This window comes from Rhinolophus hipposideros (assembly GCF_964194185.1).
Source record: "Rhinolophus hipposideros genome assembly, chromosome: 10".
Lineage (NCBI taxonomy): Eukaryota > Metazoa > Chordata > Mammalia > Chiroptera > Rhinolophidae > Rhinolophus > Rhinolophus hipposideros.
Genome location: NC_138056.1, coordinates 8033160 through 8052351, shown reverse-complemented (window position 1 = coordinate 8052351; position 19192 = coordinate 8033160). Strand labels below are relative to the sequence as shown.

Genomic DNA, 19192 nt, shown 5'->3' with positions numbered 1-19192 from the left:
GCACTCATGAGGCGCCAGGACCACTTCAAAAAATGCAACAGAAACTACTATGGTGGCAACGGAGTAAAGACACTGGAGGGGAAAAGTGCTGCTTTCCCCCAGACTGGTATAGTGGTCGGTTCATCGCGACAGTACAGGTGTAAGCTCATGATGGGGAGACTAAGGGCGCTGGGGAGGCCCTCGGAACAGGTACCATGAGACAGAGAGGACTGTCAGATGGGCTAAGCAGCTTTTGCTGTGGTTATCAGCTCACAGCCATGGGTTCTGGAAAGAGCCACGGATTTGAGGCAGACTTCTCAAGGTCTGTAACCTTGAGCAAGTCGCAACTGCTGAGGCTGTTCCCCATCTCTAAAGGAAGTGTCCAAGGAGAACATGATAGACTTGTCCTAAGATGCTTCTGTTGGGCCCAGCTCGGCTGTCTAATCTGTCTCCCAAACATAAACAGGCAGGAACAGTGCTAGAGAGGGCCTTGATATTCAAGCAGTTGCTGAGGCTGGCCTTGGGGATCCATGAAGCAGCACTCTGTGCAAATACACCAAAGTTAGGTGGTAAGATAAGCGGGGCTATGTCTTGTCCTGGCCTCCAACGACTCCCAGAATTCCTTGAGTAAAAGGGGGGCATAAGACTTGGGAAATAGAGGAAGCATCTACACACACACACACACACACAACTGCTATGGAGGCGTGCCCTCCAGAGCACCAGCTCATCCCAACTGCTTTGAATGAATCTGGGCCAAGATGGTACTCAGCACCACAAGAGCTGGGGAACAGTTTGGGCCCCACAAGAAAGCTTGCTGGAGCAGGCAGCCTGTCCAGGCTGCATATCTCATGAAGCTGTTCCCAGAGCAAGCCCCATCTGTACTTTCTTTATTGTCCTTTGTCCTTTTATTTTCCCAATCGAAGACACCCCTCCCCCACACACACCCACAGCAGAGAACAGCCAAACCAGGAGGAGCTGAAGAAAACAGCTTTTTATTTGTTACTATAAGAACCAATTACAGAATCCGAGGTTAAAAAAACGGACAAAAGATCTTTATTTCTGAGAATTGGCGTACAAAAGGCGGAGGGGATATGGGGAGGGAAGGAAAGAGCGAGCATAGGCTGGGGTTGATGCCAGCTTAGGGGCCTCAAACTCCTTAGTTTCCTAAGGACACCCAGGAAGAGAACCCCCAATTAGGAAAAAAAAAAAAGACATAGCAGTCATGGCAGTGCACACCCCCCTCCCCCAACCAGGTACCACCACCTGATGTTTACTCTTCCCCTCCCCCATCCCCTTTCACAAAGGGAGGCAAAATTTTTAAAAAATTAAAAAACCCTCCCCCTAAAACTGTCCAAGACAACTGTGGGTCCTACCCACCAAAAGAGGCTAGGTTCCCACAATGGGCTAAGTTCCTGCAGTCGGCCTTCCATCACCAGGCTTGGAAAAGCATGGGAAGGGGACAAGCCTTGAAGTGGTAACACCAGAGGGCGCCCAACCCCTCCAAAGACAAACACTTGCTCCCTCCCTCACTCTTCAGTCCCTTTGATACTAGAGGGAAGGGAACTTGGGTGCCCTGGGCATCCACTCTCTAGTTTTCAGCCCACCTCCCTTCCCCATAGATGCTCAATCCTCCAGGACAATGGGCTCATTGGTGCTGGCAGGATGTGAGGGTGCAGGTAGAGGGACTGGAGGCCGCACTGCAATCAGAGGTGGCTTCACCTTCAGGGGCAAGTTGGGCCTGCGGGCAGCCCGCCGCATTTCCAGGTGGGTCAGAGCTTTCCGCAGGGCCCTGGCCAGGAAGAGAAGAAGGAAATCAAGCAGGCTAAGCTCCTCAAGGTGAAACCCCACATTCCACACTGCAGTTCTTCTGGCCCAATCTTTTCTGGCATCCCCACCCTACACCCAGTCTTCCTGGATCTGGTCTTGCTCAACTACTCCTATTTCCCATACCCACCAATCTGCGCTGTCAACCTCAGCGCCTCCCATGATGGGCTCCCTACCTGGTATCTTTTGTGGCCACAAACACAACTGGATTGGGGGCATCAGCTGGGTTTAGTTTCTGTCGCTTGGCTGCTGGCTGTGAGCCTGAGCGAATCCCTGAGGCCAGAGGCCTTCCATTGGCAGAAAAGGGGACCCCTGCCCCTGCCATCTGGAAAAGGGTGGGACAACACGAGACGGCACTCTCAGACTCCTATCAGAAATGAAAGCCCACCCAACTCCACTTGGCCCACTCCAGTCTGTCAACTCACAGTCTCATAGGCCCGTTTCACCATAATGCCCCCCAGTCCCCGGTTCTGGGTCAGCTGATTTCTGTTGATTGGTGTCTTGGTACCCCGAGGTGTTTTTGGTTTCAGAGGTGCCTGGGCCACTGCCAGGAAACAAAAGAGAAGTTAGAGAACTTTCACACTTTCTTTTCTCTATGCAGTTTTTCTGGGCATCCCCAAACGTAGTGCTGAGGGAAGAGGAATGACAAGCAATTACCAATACAGTTTACCCTTGAACAATGCAGGGGGGGGGGGGTACTGACCCCCCACACAGCACACAGTTGAAAATCCAAGTATAGTTTTTGAATCCACAAAAACTTAAAACAGTATTTCAAAAACCACACAGGAATGTGATCTTGTCAAATTAGTATTGTCATACTGGATAGCTTCTGAGAAAACATTATTAACCTACAAAAGTACCATTTGTTAGGCTAAATCTCTTAGGGCTGAATGGAAAAGAAAAAAGCAGGGGAGAGATTTTGATCCTAAAAGGACTGAGAGATTGATAGCACCCTAACTGGTTCCCCATCCCATACCCACCCTGTACCCACCATCTGGTCCCCCATCCCATACCCAGATCTTTGACGATAGTTGCCAGTGGCAGCCGCACCAGAGGGTGAATCTTCAGTGGAGTCTTGGCAGCCTTAGGAAGTCGAATGGAGCCTGGAGAACAAAGATGAAAGCTCTTCAAGGGGCTTCACTGTTCAGGCCTCTTCTGGGGCCAGGAGCCATGTCTAATTTCTTAACAAACCCCTGTGGCCTACTATCCCTACTGTATTAACATCCAGAGGGAACACTGGTCTCCCGCCAGTCCAACCCCGACCCTGCCACTAGCCCCAGCACTCCTGCACTTACACTCTGCCTTGATGGCATTGGCATTGATAGGGGCATAGGGTCGTCGGGCAGCCCTCCTCGGCTGTAACAGGTCCCTACACATGCGTCTGGCTAGACGGGTCAGCTTCGTGGTCTGGAGCAGGAATGTTTGCCTGTTCTTAGCCAGCAGCTTGGCCCGGTTGGCGCTGGTTGTATAGGGGGAGAGACTTTGGGCTTCAGGTCTGGACAAATGACCCCTTGAGTGTGGCTCCTGGAAGGACACGGGAAAAGGGGGAAACATAGAGGGACACTGAGGCTCCCTTCTTTCTTCCATTCTCTGCAGAGGGCAATTTTCCCGACTGATCTCTTTACTGCCATCCCTACCTACCTGATTCCCAAACTACAATCCAACACTCCCAACACCCCCAACACACACACACACACACACACACACACACACACACACACACACACACCTTCACGATACATGCAGTTGGGTATTCAGGTCTTTACCTAAAGCTCACAGTCAATATGGTCAATACTGCTCTCCCCTTCCTGCCCCCATCAGTCCTTACTGTTGTGCCCCGAGCAGCCCCCTCAAGCTGGGTTGGGGTCTTCAATCCCCCGTACTTCTTCCAGTAGATCCAACAGGAAGCACAGAGGCGACACTGCATGTTGGGTGGGCCCCAGGCGTACCACTGGGCAGACTGTGTGGCTATAAGAGCACCGAGAGGAATGCGAGGTCAGGGGAAAACATACCATTTGAGCCCCTCGGGTTCACAAGCCAGAGCAGACTTCTCACCCACCCCCAACATCCCTATCCCTCCCTGGAACTCACTGTGGCAGCTCTCGCAAGTCAGGCCCTTCTGGAATCCAGCTCCATTCATGCCAGGTTTTGAGCCCACAGAGATGATCTGGTTAGGATTTGGTTTGGTGCTGAGAGGGGCAGGAAGGAGAAGAAAAGGACAGAATTCAGGAAAAAGAATCCATTTCCACTCTTTTCTATAATAATTTGACCCTGTCTCCTGCCCATCCCTAATCACTGAGGAAAAAGCGCACGTTGGAGAAAGAAAAGGAAAACATGCCAGGCTCCCCTACCCATCACACTTACTAGGTGGGGATGTAGACCTGTTTCAGTTTGCTATCTGCTTCAGCAGCTTTCAATCTCTTCTGCAGGCAAAAAAAGAGAAGGATCAGAGCATCTTAGCAGGAGGAGGTCATCCACTTCAAAGGCAGAGGTGAGGAGGTGGCCTCTGGTCCAGCCTCCCCGGCCCAACCCGTACCTGCTGAATATAGCGGTCTGTGGTTTTCCACATGTAATAAAACTGGACTATGCTCGCCAGTGACTTCCAGGGTAGCTAAGGGGGACAGAGGGTAGAAGGAAGAGCTAGCATCTGGCCCCAGGCCCTGGTTCCCCCACCGGTCATCTCTTCCATCTCTCCTCCTAGCCCCATCCACTTACAAAGTCCTGGCGAATATCATTGAAATCCTTCCCGTACTTTTCCAGGGCCTCCTCAAACAGCATGGCCTCCGAGGCAGACCATTCCTCCATCTCATCGCGACATAGCACTGGCCCCCCCTGGGGCACCAGCGTGGACATGGCCTTCGCCAGGTCATAGCCGTTTCTTTGCAATGTATCCATTGCGTGAAACTACAGGGAAAGTGGGGAACTGCTGATGACCCGAAACCCTCAGCACGCTTCCCTGCGTTTACTCTCTAAATGCACCCACTTGCTCAGACACACCCTCCTCTCCTGTCCCCAGGCTCTGCAGATCCCCACAAAGCCCAGCCTGCCCGACTACCCACCAACTTCTGCTCACCAGGGTGATATCTCGGGAGGCAGCGGCTGCACTCATGTGCAGGCTTGGCTGCCGAATGGAACTGCTACAATCTAGGGCTCTCGCAAAGGTCCCCACCGCTCTAGGAGAAAAGTTAAGAAGTCAGGACGGCAAGAGGAAAGTGCAAGTGGGCTGAGGGAATAAGCCAGATGAGAAAAAAGGAAAACACCCATGGCCAACAACAAAAAAATAATGCCCACCGCTAAGAACAGGACTCAGAAGTATGTCCACACCTCCCCCAGCCCATCTTCCCCAACCACCCACCCCTCACCGGGCCACCACGAGAAACTGATCAATCTGCCGGTCTGTGAGAGGGTTGTCTGGATCCCAGACTTTCATTTCCATCTTCTGCTGGTTCCGGTTATCAGATTCTCCTGGGGCGATGGCGTCATGGGGAGAGGGAAAGGAGAATAACAGGTGTCTTGACGTTCGCCACAGCACCTTGTTCCTCATCTCCTGAGTGGATTCTATCAGCCACCTCAACTCTCAGGCTTCTCTTCCCAACTGTGCCCACTTGCCCCTTCCAGGTTCCTGAGGTCTCATTTTGTCAGGGTCACAGCATAGAGCCACGCAGACTGCACTGCACGACGCCAGCGCACACGACTCACAGAGACTACGATGTCAGGTAACCCCGGAGCCACACGGCCTGTGCCACTGCTTACCATCTGCCAGGCGATCTGGGATCTCAGCTTGGTATTTGCAACCAACTCGGATCTCCCCCTGATCAGCTAGAAGTGTCTTCTGTACAGGGTCAAACACCAGTGAGTAAAAAAAGCAGTCCTGGAGACGGGAAGAGAGGAGGTAAGCAGGGCAGCAGTCCTCACAGGCAGGCACGGGGCAGTGGGGTACACCCCGCGTTCCCAAGACAGGCAGTCTGTCAACCTGCACCTCATCGCACTCCCCCTTTCCTCTCGCCTTTCGGGACAATGCCCACTCCCCTCCCTTTTCTCCCAACACCTCTGGCTCACCTCCTTTTCCAGGTACTGGCTCAAGATATCAGTCTCATTCAAGAGGGTCACACTGCATTTTCCCCTACAGGAGAGGGATCAGAAGACCCTGGGTGAGCTCCTCATGCCCTCTCCACAGCATCCGCAGTACACTACCTCTCGTCTCCATCTTCAAAATAAGGGCCTGCTGACCACAGTGGCCGCAATTGTCCCATACCGTATGTGGGTGGCGGGTAACGACTCAAACTGCCGAGAAAGGAAAAGCTCCCGGTGCTTCAGTTGATGTCGCTGCTGCTCCGACACCCCTGGCTGCTTTGATTCCTCTTCAAACTCCCCTGAGAGGTTCAGGAGGAAGAAACCAAGTGAGAAACTAATCCAGAAAGAAGCCACCTCAGATACTCTAGCCCAAAGAGAATACTTCCTGTCTCAGCTGTTTCTCCCAGGCACCTGCCTTCCATACCCTCATCCCCTCCGCTTTCACGCTTGGCCCTCGGCCCCATCAGAGATGCTCCCAATTCTCCAGCACTAATGTTCTTAGGAAGAGCTGCTGAGAATATGAAGAATGCCACAGAAATCCATCCCAAACCCAAGTGCCAATGCTCAGACACCATTCATAAAGCACAAATCTGTCCACACCAGCCCAGCAAGAATATCACACTTGTTTCTTTCTTGCTAAACCAGCCTGAGATCCAGAAACTCAGAAAGATGAAAAACACATCACACAAAGTTGTGTTTACCAGTTCCTCTTTTCAGAGTTCAGGAGACTCTGCTCTTAAACATCACAGGCAACCCTAACTATCCCTCACTTTCTGTTTGGCTAATAATAGTTTGTGGGGCTTTCAAGGACAGCACCTATCAAGCCAGTGCCAATACCTTCCTCCCCAAGTAAGTGCAACTTGTCCTGAAACCTTGGTGGAAAGAGTTAACCTGGCTGGGCACCAACCAAAGTGGGAAGGGGCAAAAGAGCCACAGGCCCAGGCTCATTGGTGCATTGTTCCCAACCTCAGGGGGGGCGGGGGGAGGCCAGCAGGCTCCACCCCTCGCCTGTGTGCTCCGGAAACCCTGTGCTAAGAGGAGGGGGACCACACCTCCCACACCCCCCCACACCCCTTCTGATTGGACAAGGCCAAGGTCAGCCCCTGCCAGATGGGCCTGGAAACCCCAAAGGGCCAGAGAACTCGGTAGGCCCGGCTCCTCCTTAACCCCTTCATGCCCAAAACAGCCAGGAAGAAGGAAAATAATTTAGGAAGGAGGAAGAAGGGGAAAGTCAAAGCAGGAAAGGAAAAGGACACTAAAGAAAACTGAAGGAGATATATTTTTTGAAAGAACATGAAAGCATAAAGAGAAGGAAGACAGGGCAACAGGAAAAAAGAAAGACATAAAATGGAGTAGAGGGGAAAACAGGAGAGGTGAAAAAGAGGAAGAAGTGCAAGGAAACTTTCCTCACTTCCTATTCTGTCCCTTCAATGTAGTCTCACCACCTGGTGATCACAAAATAAGCCTGCTTCCCTGTTATGCAGGCTTCTAAGTACAATCTCATCTTCTTCACCGTGACCTTTGGCCATGACCCATTGTCCCAACAGACCCAAAACTGTCCCTCAAGGGTCCTGCTTCTCTAAAGCTCCTCCTCATGCCCTATTTAAATACTATCATCTCTTTACCCACACCATTCACCTATACACACTTACACACAAGCCATATTCTGGCTCTCCTTATCGTGGTCTCTTCATGCTGCTTCCATCCAACCGTTAAAAACAGGCCTCCCTCCACAGCACAGGCATTTCCCACCCCCAAACTCACACCCCTACCTTGGGCATGCAACCAGGAGAAACACCTGCAGGGACATGCCCAGGCCTCAGATCGTGGGGAAGGGGAGGAAGGGGAACCGAGGGTAGGGTGGGGGTACAAAGACACTCACTGGCATTACTATCGGCCAGGCTGTTGAGGCTACCAGAAATATCCCTTCGCCGGAAAAGGCACACAACCTTTGCCTCCACATTTCCATTTGCAGTCTGGGGAGGGGAGGGGAAATGGCAGTGAAAACTGGTCATTTGAAAATAAAAACGCACAAAGAAGAGACTAACAACAGTAAGTTTCTAAGGGATGTAGAAAACACCCAGAAATTAGGAATGAGGCTTACATTGAAGGACAGACTTCCACATCTCTTTCTTTAGCCCACAAGAGATGGAACACGAAAGTTCCCACCCACTAAGCTCTAATAGCCAGCCTTTCCCGAATACGTTGAATGAATGAATGAATTAATGAATATGAATAGGACCTTAGGATAGGTTTCTCTCCCCCCCCCCTCCCCTTCCACCTGAAGTTAGAGACCTAAGAAGAAAGAGATCACTTTGGGGAAGGGGGGTTGGGGGGTGGATTCTGTCCCACTCACCTTGTTGAGCTCCTCAATCCGTCTAACCAGGTAAGGATTGCTGGAGGAGTTCTCAAAATAGACGTAATCTGTAGGAGGGGGTGAGGAAGAACCGAAAAAATCAGGAGAAGACGGGAGAGCCAAAGGGCTAGGGTAGGAGGATGCCAAGGCGGGCCTGGGGGGGCCACACGTAGGTAAGGGTCCAGGTGGAGAGGCCGCTGAAATGTGGAAGTGGAGAGACCAAGACAGCAAGGGAAGCCCCCTACCCCTGGCCACCCGGTTTTAAAATCAGATCCTTCATTGAAAAGTGAGCCTTAAAGAAACCAGAAGCAGGGGGTTCCCCCGCAGTACCAACTCAGCGATGGGGTTGCACCGAGGCTCAGCGAAGGGAGCAATTATTGTTCCCTCCAGCGCAAGGCCCCCCCCTTGTGAACCGAGGCGCACAATACCGCCTGGGGAGAGGACACCTCCCGGAGGCTCCCCAGCAAGGGGCAAAGCGGTCGCCCGGGGCCTCCGCGCCCCTGGCCGGCCTGTCAGCGCCTTTGGAAGCACTTGCCCAAGCCCCGCGCCGCGACCCGGGGGACCGCAGACACAACGCTGACAGCGCCGTCGGGGCTGCCCCCAGCCGCCCCGCGAGCCTGGGCGCCGGGTCGCGTCGCCGTCCCCGCTCCCCGGCTCCCCGTGCCCCCGGTTCCGGTTCCGGTCCACTCTCGGAACCACGCCGCCGGGGGCCGAGGCTCTGTAGCCCAGGGCCCCGCAGCCCCCGCGCCCAGGACTCACCTCCCACCCGGTACATGTTGGCCGCCATGGCCGTTCCCGCCGCCGCCTCCGGCCGCACAAAGGGGTCCGGGAGGCTCGGGGGGGGGGGGTAAGGCTCGGTTCGAGACGAAGCCCGGAGCGCGGGGCTGGCGCTTCGCGGAAGTCTCGGTCAAACCCGCGCAGCCGGCACCTCCGCCGCCTCAGCCGTCGCGGTTCATCCCGGTCAGCGCTGTCGCCGCCGCTGCTACTGCCTCACACCGGGGACGCCGAGGCCGGCGCCGGTCCGCTCGGCTCCTTCCGGAACGAGCTCGGCTCCCGCCGGCCCAGGGCCAGGCTCCGGAGTCTCCCGCCCTCGCAGAGCCCCACCGGACTTCGGGCTCTGCCGGGCGCGGGGAAGGCTGGCCCTGCCCGCTTCGGGGCTCGCCTCCTTCCGGAACCCCTTCGGTCGATCGGGAGAACAAGGCCCGGCGCTCGACTCGGGTCGGGGAGCGAGACCCCACAGCTCGGCCACTTCCGGAAGCAGTTCGGCTCCCTCCGGCCAACCGGGCCCCGCGCTCGGTTATTTCCGTTGCAGCTCCGCCCCTCCTCCGACGCCGAGAGGAGTTGGGCTTAACTCTCTCCTCGCGGGAGCCACGCCGCTCCTCCTGCGGCCCCGAAAGACTCGCCTGCCTGCGCTTCGCGGGTTATTTGCAAGTGGCTTTGCCTGTCATTTGCATGAATGGTCTACGCTCCCTAACCCTTTCCGCGCTTCTCTTTTCCTTAATCCCCACCCCCACAGCGCCCCGGAGGCGCCCAGCCGCGCCCCACAAAAGGACTGGGAGGCGACTTTGCTTTTGGTTTATTGCCCCTCAGCAGGCTGCGGGAATCAGGGTCCAGGCTGGGGCAGCCCGGCCCAGCCAGCGGGTCTATACAGTGTGTGCAGGGCTGCCGTTGTCCCCTCCAGGGAAATGCGCGATCGGGAATGTCTCCAAGTCGAAGAAAGGGTCGGCTCCTGGTCCAGGGTGTCGGGTGGGGCGGGGCCCCGCCGCGGGACTGGTGGGCCCGGTCAGACGTCCAGAGAGGAGGCGGGGGACAGGGAGGGGGTTCGAGAGGGCGTAACAAGCGCCGACCCCGCGCCCCCGGCGCCCAGCACTCGCCACTGAAAGATGCTGGCGTCTTTGCCACCCAGCGAGATGAGGTGCGAGTCGTCGTGAGTGAATCGAACGCTGGTCACGTGGCTCCCGTGGCCGCCGTACACAAGGCTTGGCGCCTGGGTTGGGGGAAAGGTCGAGCTGCGGGAGCTGCGCAGCCCCGGGCCCTGCTCGCCCGCCCAGCCCCGGAGGCCCCGGGAGGCCTCACCTTGGCGCGCGCGCACGGATACTGGAAGAGGTGCACTTTGCAGAAGTCGTCTGCCACAGCCACCACGCGCTCGTTGTGGGAGCGGCACAGGGAGTTGATGTCGGTGCCATCCGAGCCGTCCGGCCACACGCCTAGCACAGTGGCTGGCCTCAGCCCGGCCTCCTCCCCGCCTCCACCCACAGCCCAGAGCTGTACCGTTTCTGGCGCTCCGGCAGCAGCGGCCACCCACCGGCCGCGTTCCTGGCAATCCTTCCCGAGGGAGGGCCCGAGGGGCCTCCTGGACTGGATCTGCCAGTATCATGATGCCCACCCCTCCACACACGCCCAGCGTTCCGAGCCCGGGGAGGCTCCACCTGCCCCCCCCATCCCTCCTGCAGGGTTCCACAACCTTGCGTCCCTGCTCACCATAAACATGGAAGCCCAGCACGCAGGTGTACGTGGCCCACTCCCGATCTCGGCTCTCATAGCGATTCCTCAGCAGCTTGCAGCCTCCAGCCACATCCCCTGGTGAGACGGAGCCCACCGAGCTCAGCCCTCACCCTGCCCCCAGTGGGGAAGATGCCATGCCGTGAAGGCCAGATTGGAAAGACTGGCATGAGGCAGTGGCATGTGATCTAGTCCCCGTAGTAGTAGCCCTCAGCCCAGGCAAAACCCAGCCCCGTTTGCTTCCTGAGTTCTTGCTGAAGTTCTCCTAACAGCTTCTCATCAGTTATTCCTCCCTAGATAAGGCAATCCCTCCACACCTGCCCTGAGAAACTTTTTCAAAACAGTCTTTTCTCAGTGCATTTTTCAACTCCCTCAAATCCTTGTGGGAACAAGAAAAACATGGTGTAAAACAGTGTGTGTGGCTTTTTTTCAAATCACATTTTCCTATATGTAAAATTCTGACTCCAACCCCATCTCCACCTCCCCATCTAAAAGCTCCTCTGCCTGGAGCTCCCTACATAGGCTCCTTCATCCCCTCCCAACCAGGAGGAACACACACACACACACACACACACACGCACACAAATAGAACCCACCCCAATTACCTTCTCCCCATGCCCACTCTATTGCCACTCACAGTAAAGGATCTCATAGTCCCCAGAATTAGACATGATGAAGTTCCCATCCTTGGACCAGTCAAGGTGAGTGATAAAGCTGGAGTGACCCTGGAGCAAAGGTTAAGAGGCTAAAAATGGAGCTCCCATTTCCCATCCCCGGATCTCCCTTAATGCACTGGACCCTTTGAGGAGTTTACTTGCTATGGCAATGTCCCACCCTCCACCCCAGTTTCCTCACCACACAGCGGCCAAAGCGGCTGGACTTGGCACCATCACTGGAAACGCTATAGATGTAGATCATGTTGTCATGGGAACCGATGGCCAGGTACAACCCATCTACAAAGACAGTCACTCAGACAGGAAAGGGCCAGGGAACTATCTGGGTCCGGGGTGGTGATGGCTCCCACCTGGGCTGTACCGGACCACTGAGAGCTGCTCATTGCCATCGGTGAAGTCAGACACGATCTCTCTGGTCTCTGTGTCTAAAACCAACCACCTGGAAGGGAGGGGAGCGGGAAGCAGGTGTCCTGGGCAGCATGGGGCCTGGCAAGTTGGGAGAGCCTCAGACACAACCCCAGAAAGGCTATGAGGTAGACAAAGAGGTAGCCACTGCATTGAAATGCTGGGAAATGAGAAGAGGCTAAGGGCAGATAAAAGCTGAAGGGTTTCTGAGAAAGGAATACAGGGCTGGACTACGTGAGCCTTATGGAGTCCGTAAGCCTGTCACTTCCCTGTGTTAGTCTCCCCACGCCCCTCCCATCCCTGCTGCTTCTCTATCCTGAGCTGCCACTTCCTCCACTCCCCAGCTTGGAGGGGAAAGTGGTTAGGGAAGGTGTGATGACAGTGGACACAGGAGAGCAGGGGGGCCCAGGTTGCAGGAAGAAGCAGTGAGGAACAGGAAGGTGCATTTGGGGCTCCTGAGCAGGTAGTGATAACTCTCCTTCACACCCCCTCCCATTACCACAAACCCTTCCCATACCTCCTGCTTTCCCCTCCCAGGAGTCCTGACTCCCTCTCACCTCCCAGTGTTCAGTCCTACAGCCACAACTGCCCCACTGGGGTGGAAGTCAGCACAGAGACCAGTCTCCTGCGAGAGGAGAGAAGGTGAATTCAAGAAGATGCCTTTCTAGTGAGGGAACCAAGATAGACACCTTGATAGGTGTCTTGATAGGGTCAAAGCCTCCTCCTCCCAAGGAGGAGACGGGAGGAGAGGGACAGTAGACCTGGGGTGGAGGCAGGGTGTCACTGGAGCCCAAACGGCGGGTGATACTCAAACATTTAACAGCCAGAACTGAGGCCCCCAGCTAAGCCGGAGCTAAACCATCAGTTGCTGGATCAAGGGAAGGTCTGGGGCGTGGTGGGCATGGGAGGCATCGGCATGGAAGAATGAACATTTTAGTAGCGTACAGCCATATACCAGTATAACTGGCTGCCCCTGGGGAGCAGAATGAAAGGGGATATTGAGGAAAGAGTGGTGGCCACAGGAGTCATGGAGGATGTGGCACTGGGGGTCCAGGGACACAGGGCTCTACCTTGAGGTCAATACTCCAGGCCAGCGCGTGGCCCTCCCCATCCCACAGGCAGAGCTGCCGGTCATGGCCGCAAGTAAGGAAGCGGTTCTGGAAGGGATGTGTGCACAGTCCCCAGAGCTCGTCCGTGTGGCCCTGCAGCAGAGCATATGTTGTCACCTCTGCCCTGCCCCAACAGCTCTTCCCGCCTCCTCCCTAAGCCCATGGCCCCCCAACCTGGATCACAGGGGAGAATCCCTGGGCCAGATCTCCCCTCAGCAATGCATTCTTCGTGGTTCCCACCAGCAGCTCAGAGCCCAGCCCCTCAGCAATGGCCCGCACAGCCCCAAAGAGTTCAGGAATCTAGAGCGGTGGCAGAAAGTCAGGGGCCCACTGGCCCTTCGTTGTCCCCCTCCCTCCCTCCCTCAACCCAGTCCAGGCCTCACCTCAGTCTCCTGGAGAGCCACCAACCCAGGCCCCCACTGTACCAGCCGGCGGTCCCGCCCACCACCACTCAGCACGGTCCCATCCCGCCGGAGACACAGGGCGAAAATGGAACCTTCGTGAGCATGGGCCTGGGCCACAATCCCGTAGGTCTCTGTTGGCAAAGTCCTGAGTGGGTTAGGCTCTTGGGGTGCAGGGAAGTGGGGAACGGGAGCGGTCTAGTCTGTCATAATAAAGTAATAACTGCCAGCATCTCAGTGCCTACTGAATACCATCTCTGATCCCTGGCTATTATTCTCCCTAGTTTACAGACTGGACAACCGAGACTCAAAGAAGTGAGATAACTTCCTAAAGGACAGACAACTAGTGGCAACACTGGGCTTTGAACACAGAATCTGGCCGACACCAAAACCTCAGCCCTTTACCCCTTGCCATGCTACTCCCTACCCCTCTAGACTGGCCCCCCAGGGGGCCCTACTGGGGGGGCACAGAGAACTATCAACTCACAGCAAAAAAAAACCGGACAATCCTCTGTTCCCACAGACCCTCTGGGGTACTAGACTTCCCAGATGCCACCCACAGCCACATACCTTTGGCCCCACCCCTGCCTGGGGTCTTGCAATCTGAGAGGCTCCGCCCCCAGGTGAGAATGTTCCCCTCTGAGTCCCCAGTGAGAATGTCTCCATCAGGAAGGAACACAAAGCAAGGGATAAACTTGGGTTTCTTGTATTTCTAGGAGAGAGGCAAGCAGAGAGCAGAGGGACGAGCAAAGACCAAAAGTCACGCGACAGTTGGGAGTTGGGTAGCATTAGGGTCCTCAGACCAATACTTCCATCTCCACTCTGCCCTCCCTGACCACCCTGCACACATCCACACCTCACCCCAAAGACACCCTGTTTCCGGGTGAGGGCCCCGTTCCCAGGAACCCCTGCTCCACCACTCCAGTTCCAGAAGTGGACATGGGATTTCCCGCTGGTGACAATGCAGCTGCTGTCACGAGGGCTGAAGCCAACAGCCAGGACGGAGTCATTTGTGCTCTGAAGGGAAGATACTAGATTCAGCCACCCAAGCCCTGAGCACCTCACTCTACTTGACTTTCTTGGTTTGCATCCTGACAGCTGGTCTACAGAAGTCCAGAAACCCCTTCCTTCCAGACCCCGATCCCCTAAGAGCACTACTCGCAGTCCCTCCTGCTGAGTCACCCCAGTGCCTCATACATTGCCTCCTGTGAGGTGAGAACTTTGTGTAGTCCCCATTTCAGCCTCGAGAAGCTGGGAGGCTGGTCCCAGGTGACCCAGAAAGGAAGTAAATGTGTGGCTAAGGCTGCACTCTCTGCGTCCCAGTACTCCCACCTCTCCACCCTTGGTGCCCTGCGGCCTCCTGGGCTCCTCACCTTAATCTCAGCCAGCTTGGTGCCCCGGCTGCAGTCCCACACAGACAGCATGTGTTCATTTGAATCATCCACCACACAAAGAAAAGCACCCTGATCCTAAGGATGGGGGCACATATCGCGAGAGCTGAGTGTGGCCTAGAGGTCTAGGGATTCCAGGTCATGAGGCAAGGGGCGCCATCAGAGGTTGGGAGGGCAGGAGAAGTGGACACATGTCCCTTTCTCAGGAGAACTGGCTGGGCACGGATCAGGAAGGCCAGACCTTCTGAAGCTTCCTAACGATGTACAAGAAGGGGGTTCTCAGACAAGGAAGATGGGGGTCTAGAGGCTTTGGGGCCAGCTTACCGCAACGGAAAAGGCCAGGGCCCCCACACCCCGCTCGAAGGCCCCCAGTCCAATCTCCTGCAGCTTCAGCAGCGTCTCTGAGTCCCAGACATGAACCACAGGCTGCAGAGGCTGGAGTGGGAGAAGGGGTCAGGGGCACAAAGGGAAGCTGGGCTGGAATTTCACCCTGTCCGCCTGAGTTTGATTTTGGCCTTACCTTTCCATCCTTATCCACTCCAGCCGTCTGTCCTGAGGCTACACGAACACCATCAGGGTGAACGGCCAGGCTAAGTGGAGGAGAGCACACTCTAGGGAAGGGGGTCAGTCTCTCAAGACCACCCAGGACACCTTTTCTATGCCTGCAGAGCAGCAAGGCAGCTCCTCGATCTGCTCCTCCACACCCACCCAGGCCCTCTTCCTGCCAAGCCCCCAGCCCCTTGCCTAGAGCTGCCCACTCCCAGGCCCCAGGACCCTCACCATCGAACGCAGTCCGTGTGCCCCCGGTAATGTCTCTGGCCGCCACCTCCAGGACCCCCTGGGCCTCCCCCAGGCCGGTACAGCACCACCACACAGGCAATAAAGTAGACTACCTCCCCAGAACGCAGCACAAACAGATTAGAGCGGGAGTCCCGACCCCTGTACCCATAACTGGAATGGGGATCACGGTCAAGGAAAGGGTCATATCAAGGGCAGGATGAAGAAGAGGGGAGCAGAGCAGAGCTTTTGGCTGGCAGTGCCATTGGCAGAGGATGGTAGGGGAGGATTCAGGTCTCCTTGTCCCCACAGACCCAGGAGCAAACCATAAAGGGGGGGGGCAGTTCCCAAGATGGGAAAGATGGTTCCCATGGGCCTGGATGGGGCAGGATACACCCAGTCAAGGCTGAGGGTCTCCGGGGGTGGGCCGCTGGGCAGCTCCTCAAGGCTGCGGATGCCAGATGGGATGTACATTGTAATTGGGCGGCCGCGAAGGAACATCTTCACTGAGATGCCTTCTACAGAGAAAAGGGGGGGTGTCAACACCACCCTGAAGCCTCCCTCCAAGAAAGCCAGAGCAGAACTCTACCCACCACACCTCACAGGTACCCCAAAGTAGCTCCTGGGGCTGTAGCCCAAATCCTAACTCTGTCATCCAAATTCTTTCAGATGCTTCTGTACTTACCCAAATTGTAATTGCTCCTCCGAGATCCAGGACCCCCGGGGCTGGAGAGCGGGTCTTTCCCCCAACGGCTGTTGGGAAAAGAAAAAAAGCATAGGGATTAGGGTCAGGTCCCAAGATACAAATGAGCGGCACGGAAAGGAGGTTACTCCAGAGACCACAGTCCCTCTGCAGGCTTTAGTTTGCATTCTGGGCAGTTAGCTCCATTTAAGAAATGAGAAGCTTGAGACTCAAGGGCCTGGGGCACACGGCACATGGCCATAAAGCTTGTAAAAGGCAGTGCGGGACGACAGGGAGAAGCCCTTTCCTCCAGACCACCAGGGTCCTGGCTATGGACTTTTTCATTTCCCCATCTACAAAATGGGACCAAAGTGAATCTGGAATGTACACCAGCCCTGACTTTCAGGGATCTTGAAGGTAAGAAAGTCCTTATCTCTCAAGAGAAAAGTGACAGAACAATTCCAGAGATCACTGTCATTAGATAATAATGTGATAATATCTCTTTGGAGAACAAAAGAGAGACCAAGGATAGGGCTAGAATGAATGCTCAGGTGTCCTGGGACCTGGGCACACTCTGACACAACTATGCTCAACCGCTAGGATGTCCCCTTGCTCTCGAGAAATACAGCCTGGTAGACTGGTGGTGGTGGTGGAGAGGGGGGTTGTGCTGACATTCTGAGGACAGTCAGTCACCCAGGAAAATCATGAGAGCTTTTGGAAAAGTCTCTGGAATCTTGGGAGGTATGTTGTGATATGGTGGAAAGGGTAGGGAAACTGGAGTCAGGAAGAGTTGGGTTCAAATCCTGGCTCTAGCTGTGTGACCCCAGGCAAACAACTTACCCTCTCTGAGCCTGCTTCCTCACCTGGACAGTGAACAGCATGAGACCACCTACCCCCCAAGGATGTCGTGGGGACTGAATGAGATGGAGGAGGTCGAGAGTTTAGCACAGTGCCGGGTACACAGCAGGCGCCCCAGGAGTGCTTGTTCCTTTCTTCCTGTTGGGCGACGAGGTCCCCCCACCCCGCCCAGGGAAGCGAGTGAGGGATGAGGAAAGTCAAGAGCCTGAGCCTGGGGTGGGGCAAGTTGGGGGAGCCTCGCCCACCTCTCTGTGCTCCCTGACCGCAATAACAGGTTGGCCGAGGAAGCTGCCTTCCGGGAGAGTTTCTGTCGAGGCCTCTCTGAGGGGGATGAGGAGGAGGAAGAATTTCTCCGTGCCCTGATAGGAGCATAAGGAGCAGATGGAGGTCATTCCCTCTAATCATGCTCCCCAGTCCTCCACCCCTCCCAGCCCGTGCCACAGGACACTCACGTGTCAGCGCGCTGGGGGGCATGCACAAGCCTGAGGACCCCTGGGGAGCCAGTGCCCCCAGGGGAGCCAGTGCCACTGCTGCTGCTGCCCCCTCCTTCAGACTGGGTCCCACTAGGTTCTTCACTGCCCCCCTGCGGGTCTGGGGGCCCGTTGCTCAGGCCAGGGGGTCCAGGGGACGGCTCCATTTCCACCTCTGTCTCTGTTTGGGTGCCTCGGCTCACCAAGGAGAGGGTGCATGTGGGTGGAAGTCCTGGAGCGGCTGCAGGGCTGCTGGGGAGGCAGTGAATCAACCTGATGCCCCTAGAGGCCTCAGGAAGGATGAAGATGGGGGCATGACAACATGCATACCTGTCCCTTGTAGGAGCTGGCATGCCAGAGTCCTGCAGGGAGGTGGGGGGTGCCTGCAACCGCAGAAGGCGAAGGGCTTCTGCGAGGGCGGCCTTTACCAGCTCCATCTCCTTCTCCTGCACCTGAAGCCGCTGATTCAGGGACTGCAGGGCCTCGTGAGCAGGGCCCTTGCCTGGGAAAGGGACAAGAAACACTCAGAATGTACCACCACCTAGGGAAATGGTTGAGGGGATTCTGTCTCCCCGCAGCTTCGCATTTGCCAATAGGACTGCCCCCTGCGAGCAGCACCAGGCTTGGAGGCTGGCCCAGAGGGGAGGCGACGGGTGGTACAGGATCAAGGGCCTCCTTCTGGCAGGGCAAGCGAGGAAGCTGGCCAAGCTCCCTTCCTGCTGCCATCCCAGCCTCCGCAAAGACAGGGTGTACCATGGAGTACCAGGGGGAAAATATGGAGTACTGCCCAGGAACGTGGGAACCACAGTGGGAGGCGCAGTCCTGGTGAGGGACCACAGGGCCCCTACCCCCAGCTGCAGGGAAGGCAGAGAAACTGAGAAGGTGGCACCAGCAGAGCAGGGGGACACAAGAGTACAGTCATTATGAGGACTCAGAGAACCAGGTGAAGAAATCTAGAATGACAGGAAAGGGCATCAGTAGAGGCAGTCATAGTGAAGGTCTCCGGGTAACAGTGGGGGTCAAAAGTAAAAAGACCCGAAATACCAGCGGAAGGGGCGCAGAGTAACGTAGGGGGCAGGGAAACATCGAGGGGCCCGGAGTAACCTCGGGGGGAGGATGACATTGGGGAAGTCCAAAATGACAGTAGGAGGACAGTAGGAACGACCTGAGAACAGTGGAGGATGCTCAGAGCCCCTGGGGCCGAGGAGCACGCGGGGACGCCAACAGACGGCCGTCGGGCACTCGCAGCGCTTGACCTACGGGCCGAGCGCTGCGGGAAGGGGCACGCCGCCCGCCCCGCCCCGTACTCACCGGGCCCCCCGGCCCCGTCCATCCGGCGCCCCGGCTTGCTCCGAGCGGCGGCGACGGAGGAGGCGTCTAAGCCGTGGGAGCCATGGCCAGGGAGACGGGAAGGGGAAGCACCCCGGGGCGCGGGCGCAAGGGTGCCGTGCCGCCCCCCGGGGGCGCTGTCGGACTCGGGGAAGGGGCCTGGAGGGGGCGCTGTGGGGGCGGGGGACGCAGGCTCCGGGGCCCGCCGGGGTCTCTGGTTCTCCCGGGGCAGCTCTTGGCTCCCGGGGGTGGGGTGGTGGGGCGGTCCGGGGCCCCAGAGCCGCTGCACAAACAGGCGCCGGACGCGGAGCCGCCAGGAAGCGCGGGAGGGGGGGCGGGACGAGGGGGGGGCCGGGCAGCC

General features: G+C 56.5%; 2 protein-coding genes across 7 annotated transcripts; both read right to left on the bottom strand.

Annotated features, from left to right (window-relative positions):
• Positions 1-955: 955 nt before the first annotated feature.
• MTA2 (metastasis associated 1 family member 2) lies at positions 956-9928 on the bottom strand. Its single transcript, XM_081064859.1, has 18 exons — positions 8993-9928; positions 8234-8301; positions 7760-7853; positions 6059-6176; positions 5863-5926; positions 5557-5674; positions 5166-5268; positions 4877-4976; positions 4519-4707; positions 4340-4414; positions 4168-4226; positions 3895-3992; positions 3632-3771; positions 3099-3327; positions 2817-2906; positions 2229-2347; positions 1980-2128; positions 956-1768 (listed from the first exon to the last, which is right to left on the bottom strand). Exons 1-18 carry the CDS (start codon positions 9018-9020, stop codon positions 1603-1605), a joined length of 2007 nt encoding a protein of 668 aa, XP_080920985.1. The 5' UTR covers positions 9021-9928; the 3' UTR covers positions 956-1602.
• Positions 9793-19188, bottom strand: EML3 (EMAP like 3). Of its 6 annotated transcripts, none has more exons than XM_081064856.1 (22): positions 18814-19188; positions 17833-18004; positions 17485-17754; positions 17278-17391; positions 16178-16245; positions 15887-16010; positions 15496-15666; positions 15236-15305; positions 15040-15150; positions 14698-14793; positions 14186-14341; positions 13895-14036; positions 13307-13458; positions 13098-13223; positions 12885-13016; positions 12372-12439; positions 11760-11848; positions 11591-11688; positions 11373-11460; positions 10715-10813; positions 10310-10440; positions 9793-10220 (listed from the first exon to the last, which is right to left on the bottom strand). In XM_081064856.1, exons 1-22 carry the CDS (start codon positions 18833-18835, stop codon positions 10017-10019), a joined length of 2703 nt encoding a protein of 900 aa, XP_080920982.1. In that variant the 5' UTR covers positions 18836-19188; the 3' UTR covers positions 9793-10016. The 6 variants fall into 6 exon arrangements, 5 of the variants coding, with proteins under 5 accessions (XP_080920982.1, XP_080920980.1, XP_080920981.1 ...); XM_081064854.1 differs by having other exon boundaries at positions 17485-17751; positions 18814-19149; XR_013994348.1 differs by having other exon boundaries at positions 10080-10220; positions 11591-11636; positions 18814-18980.
• Between the last annotated feature and the right edge of the window lie 4 nt (positions 19189-19192).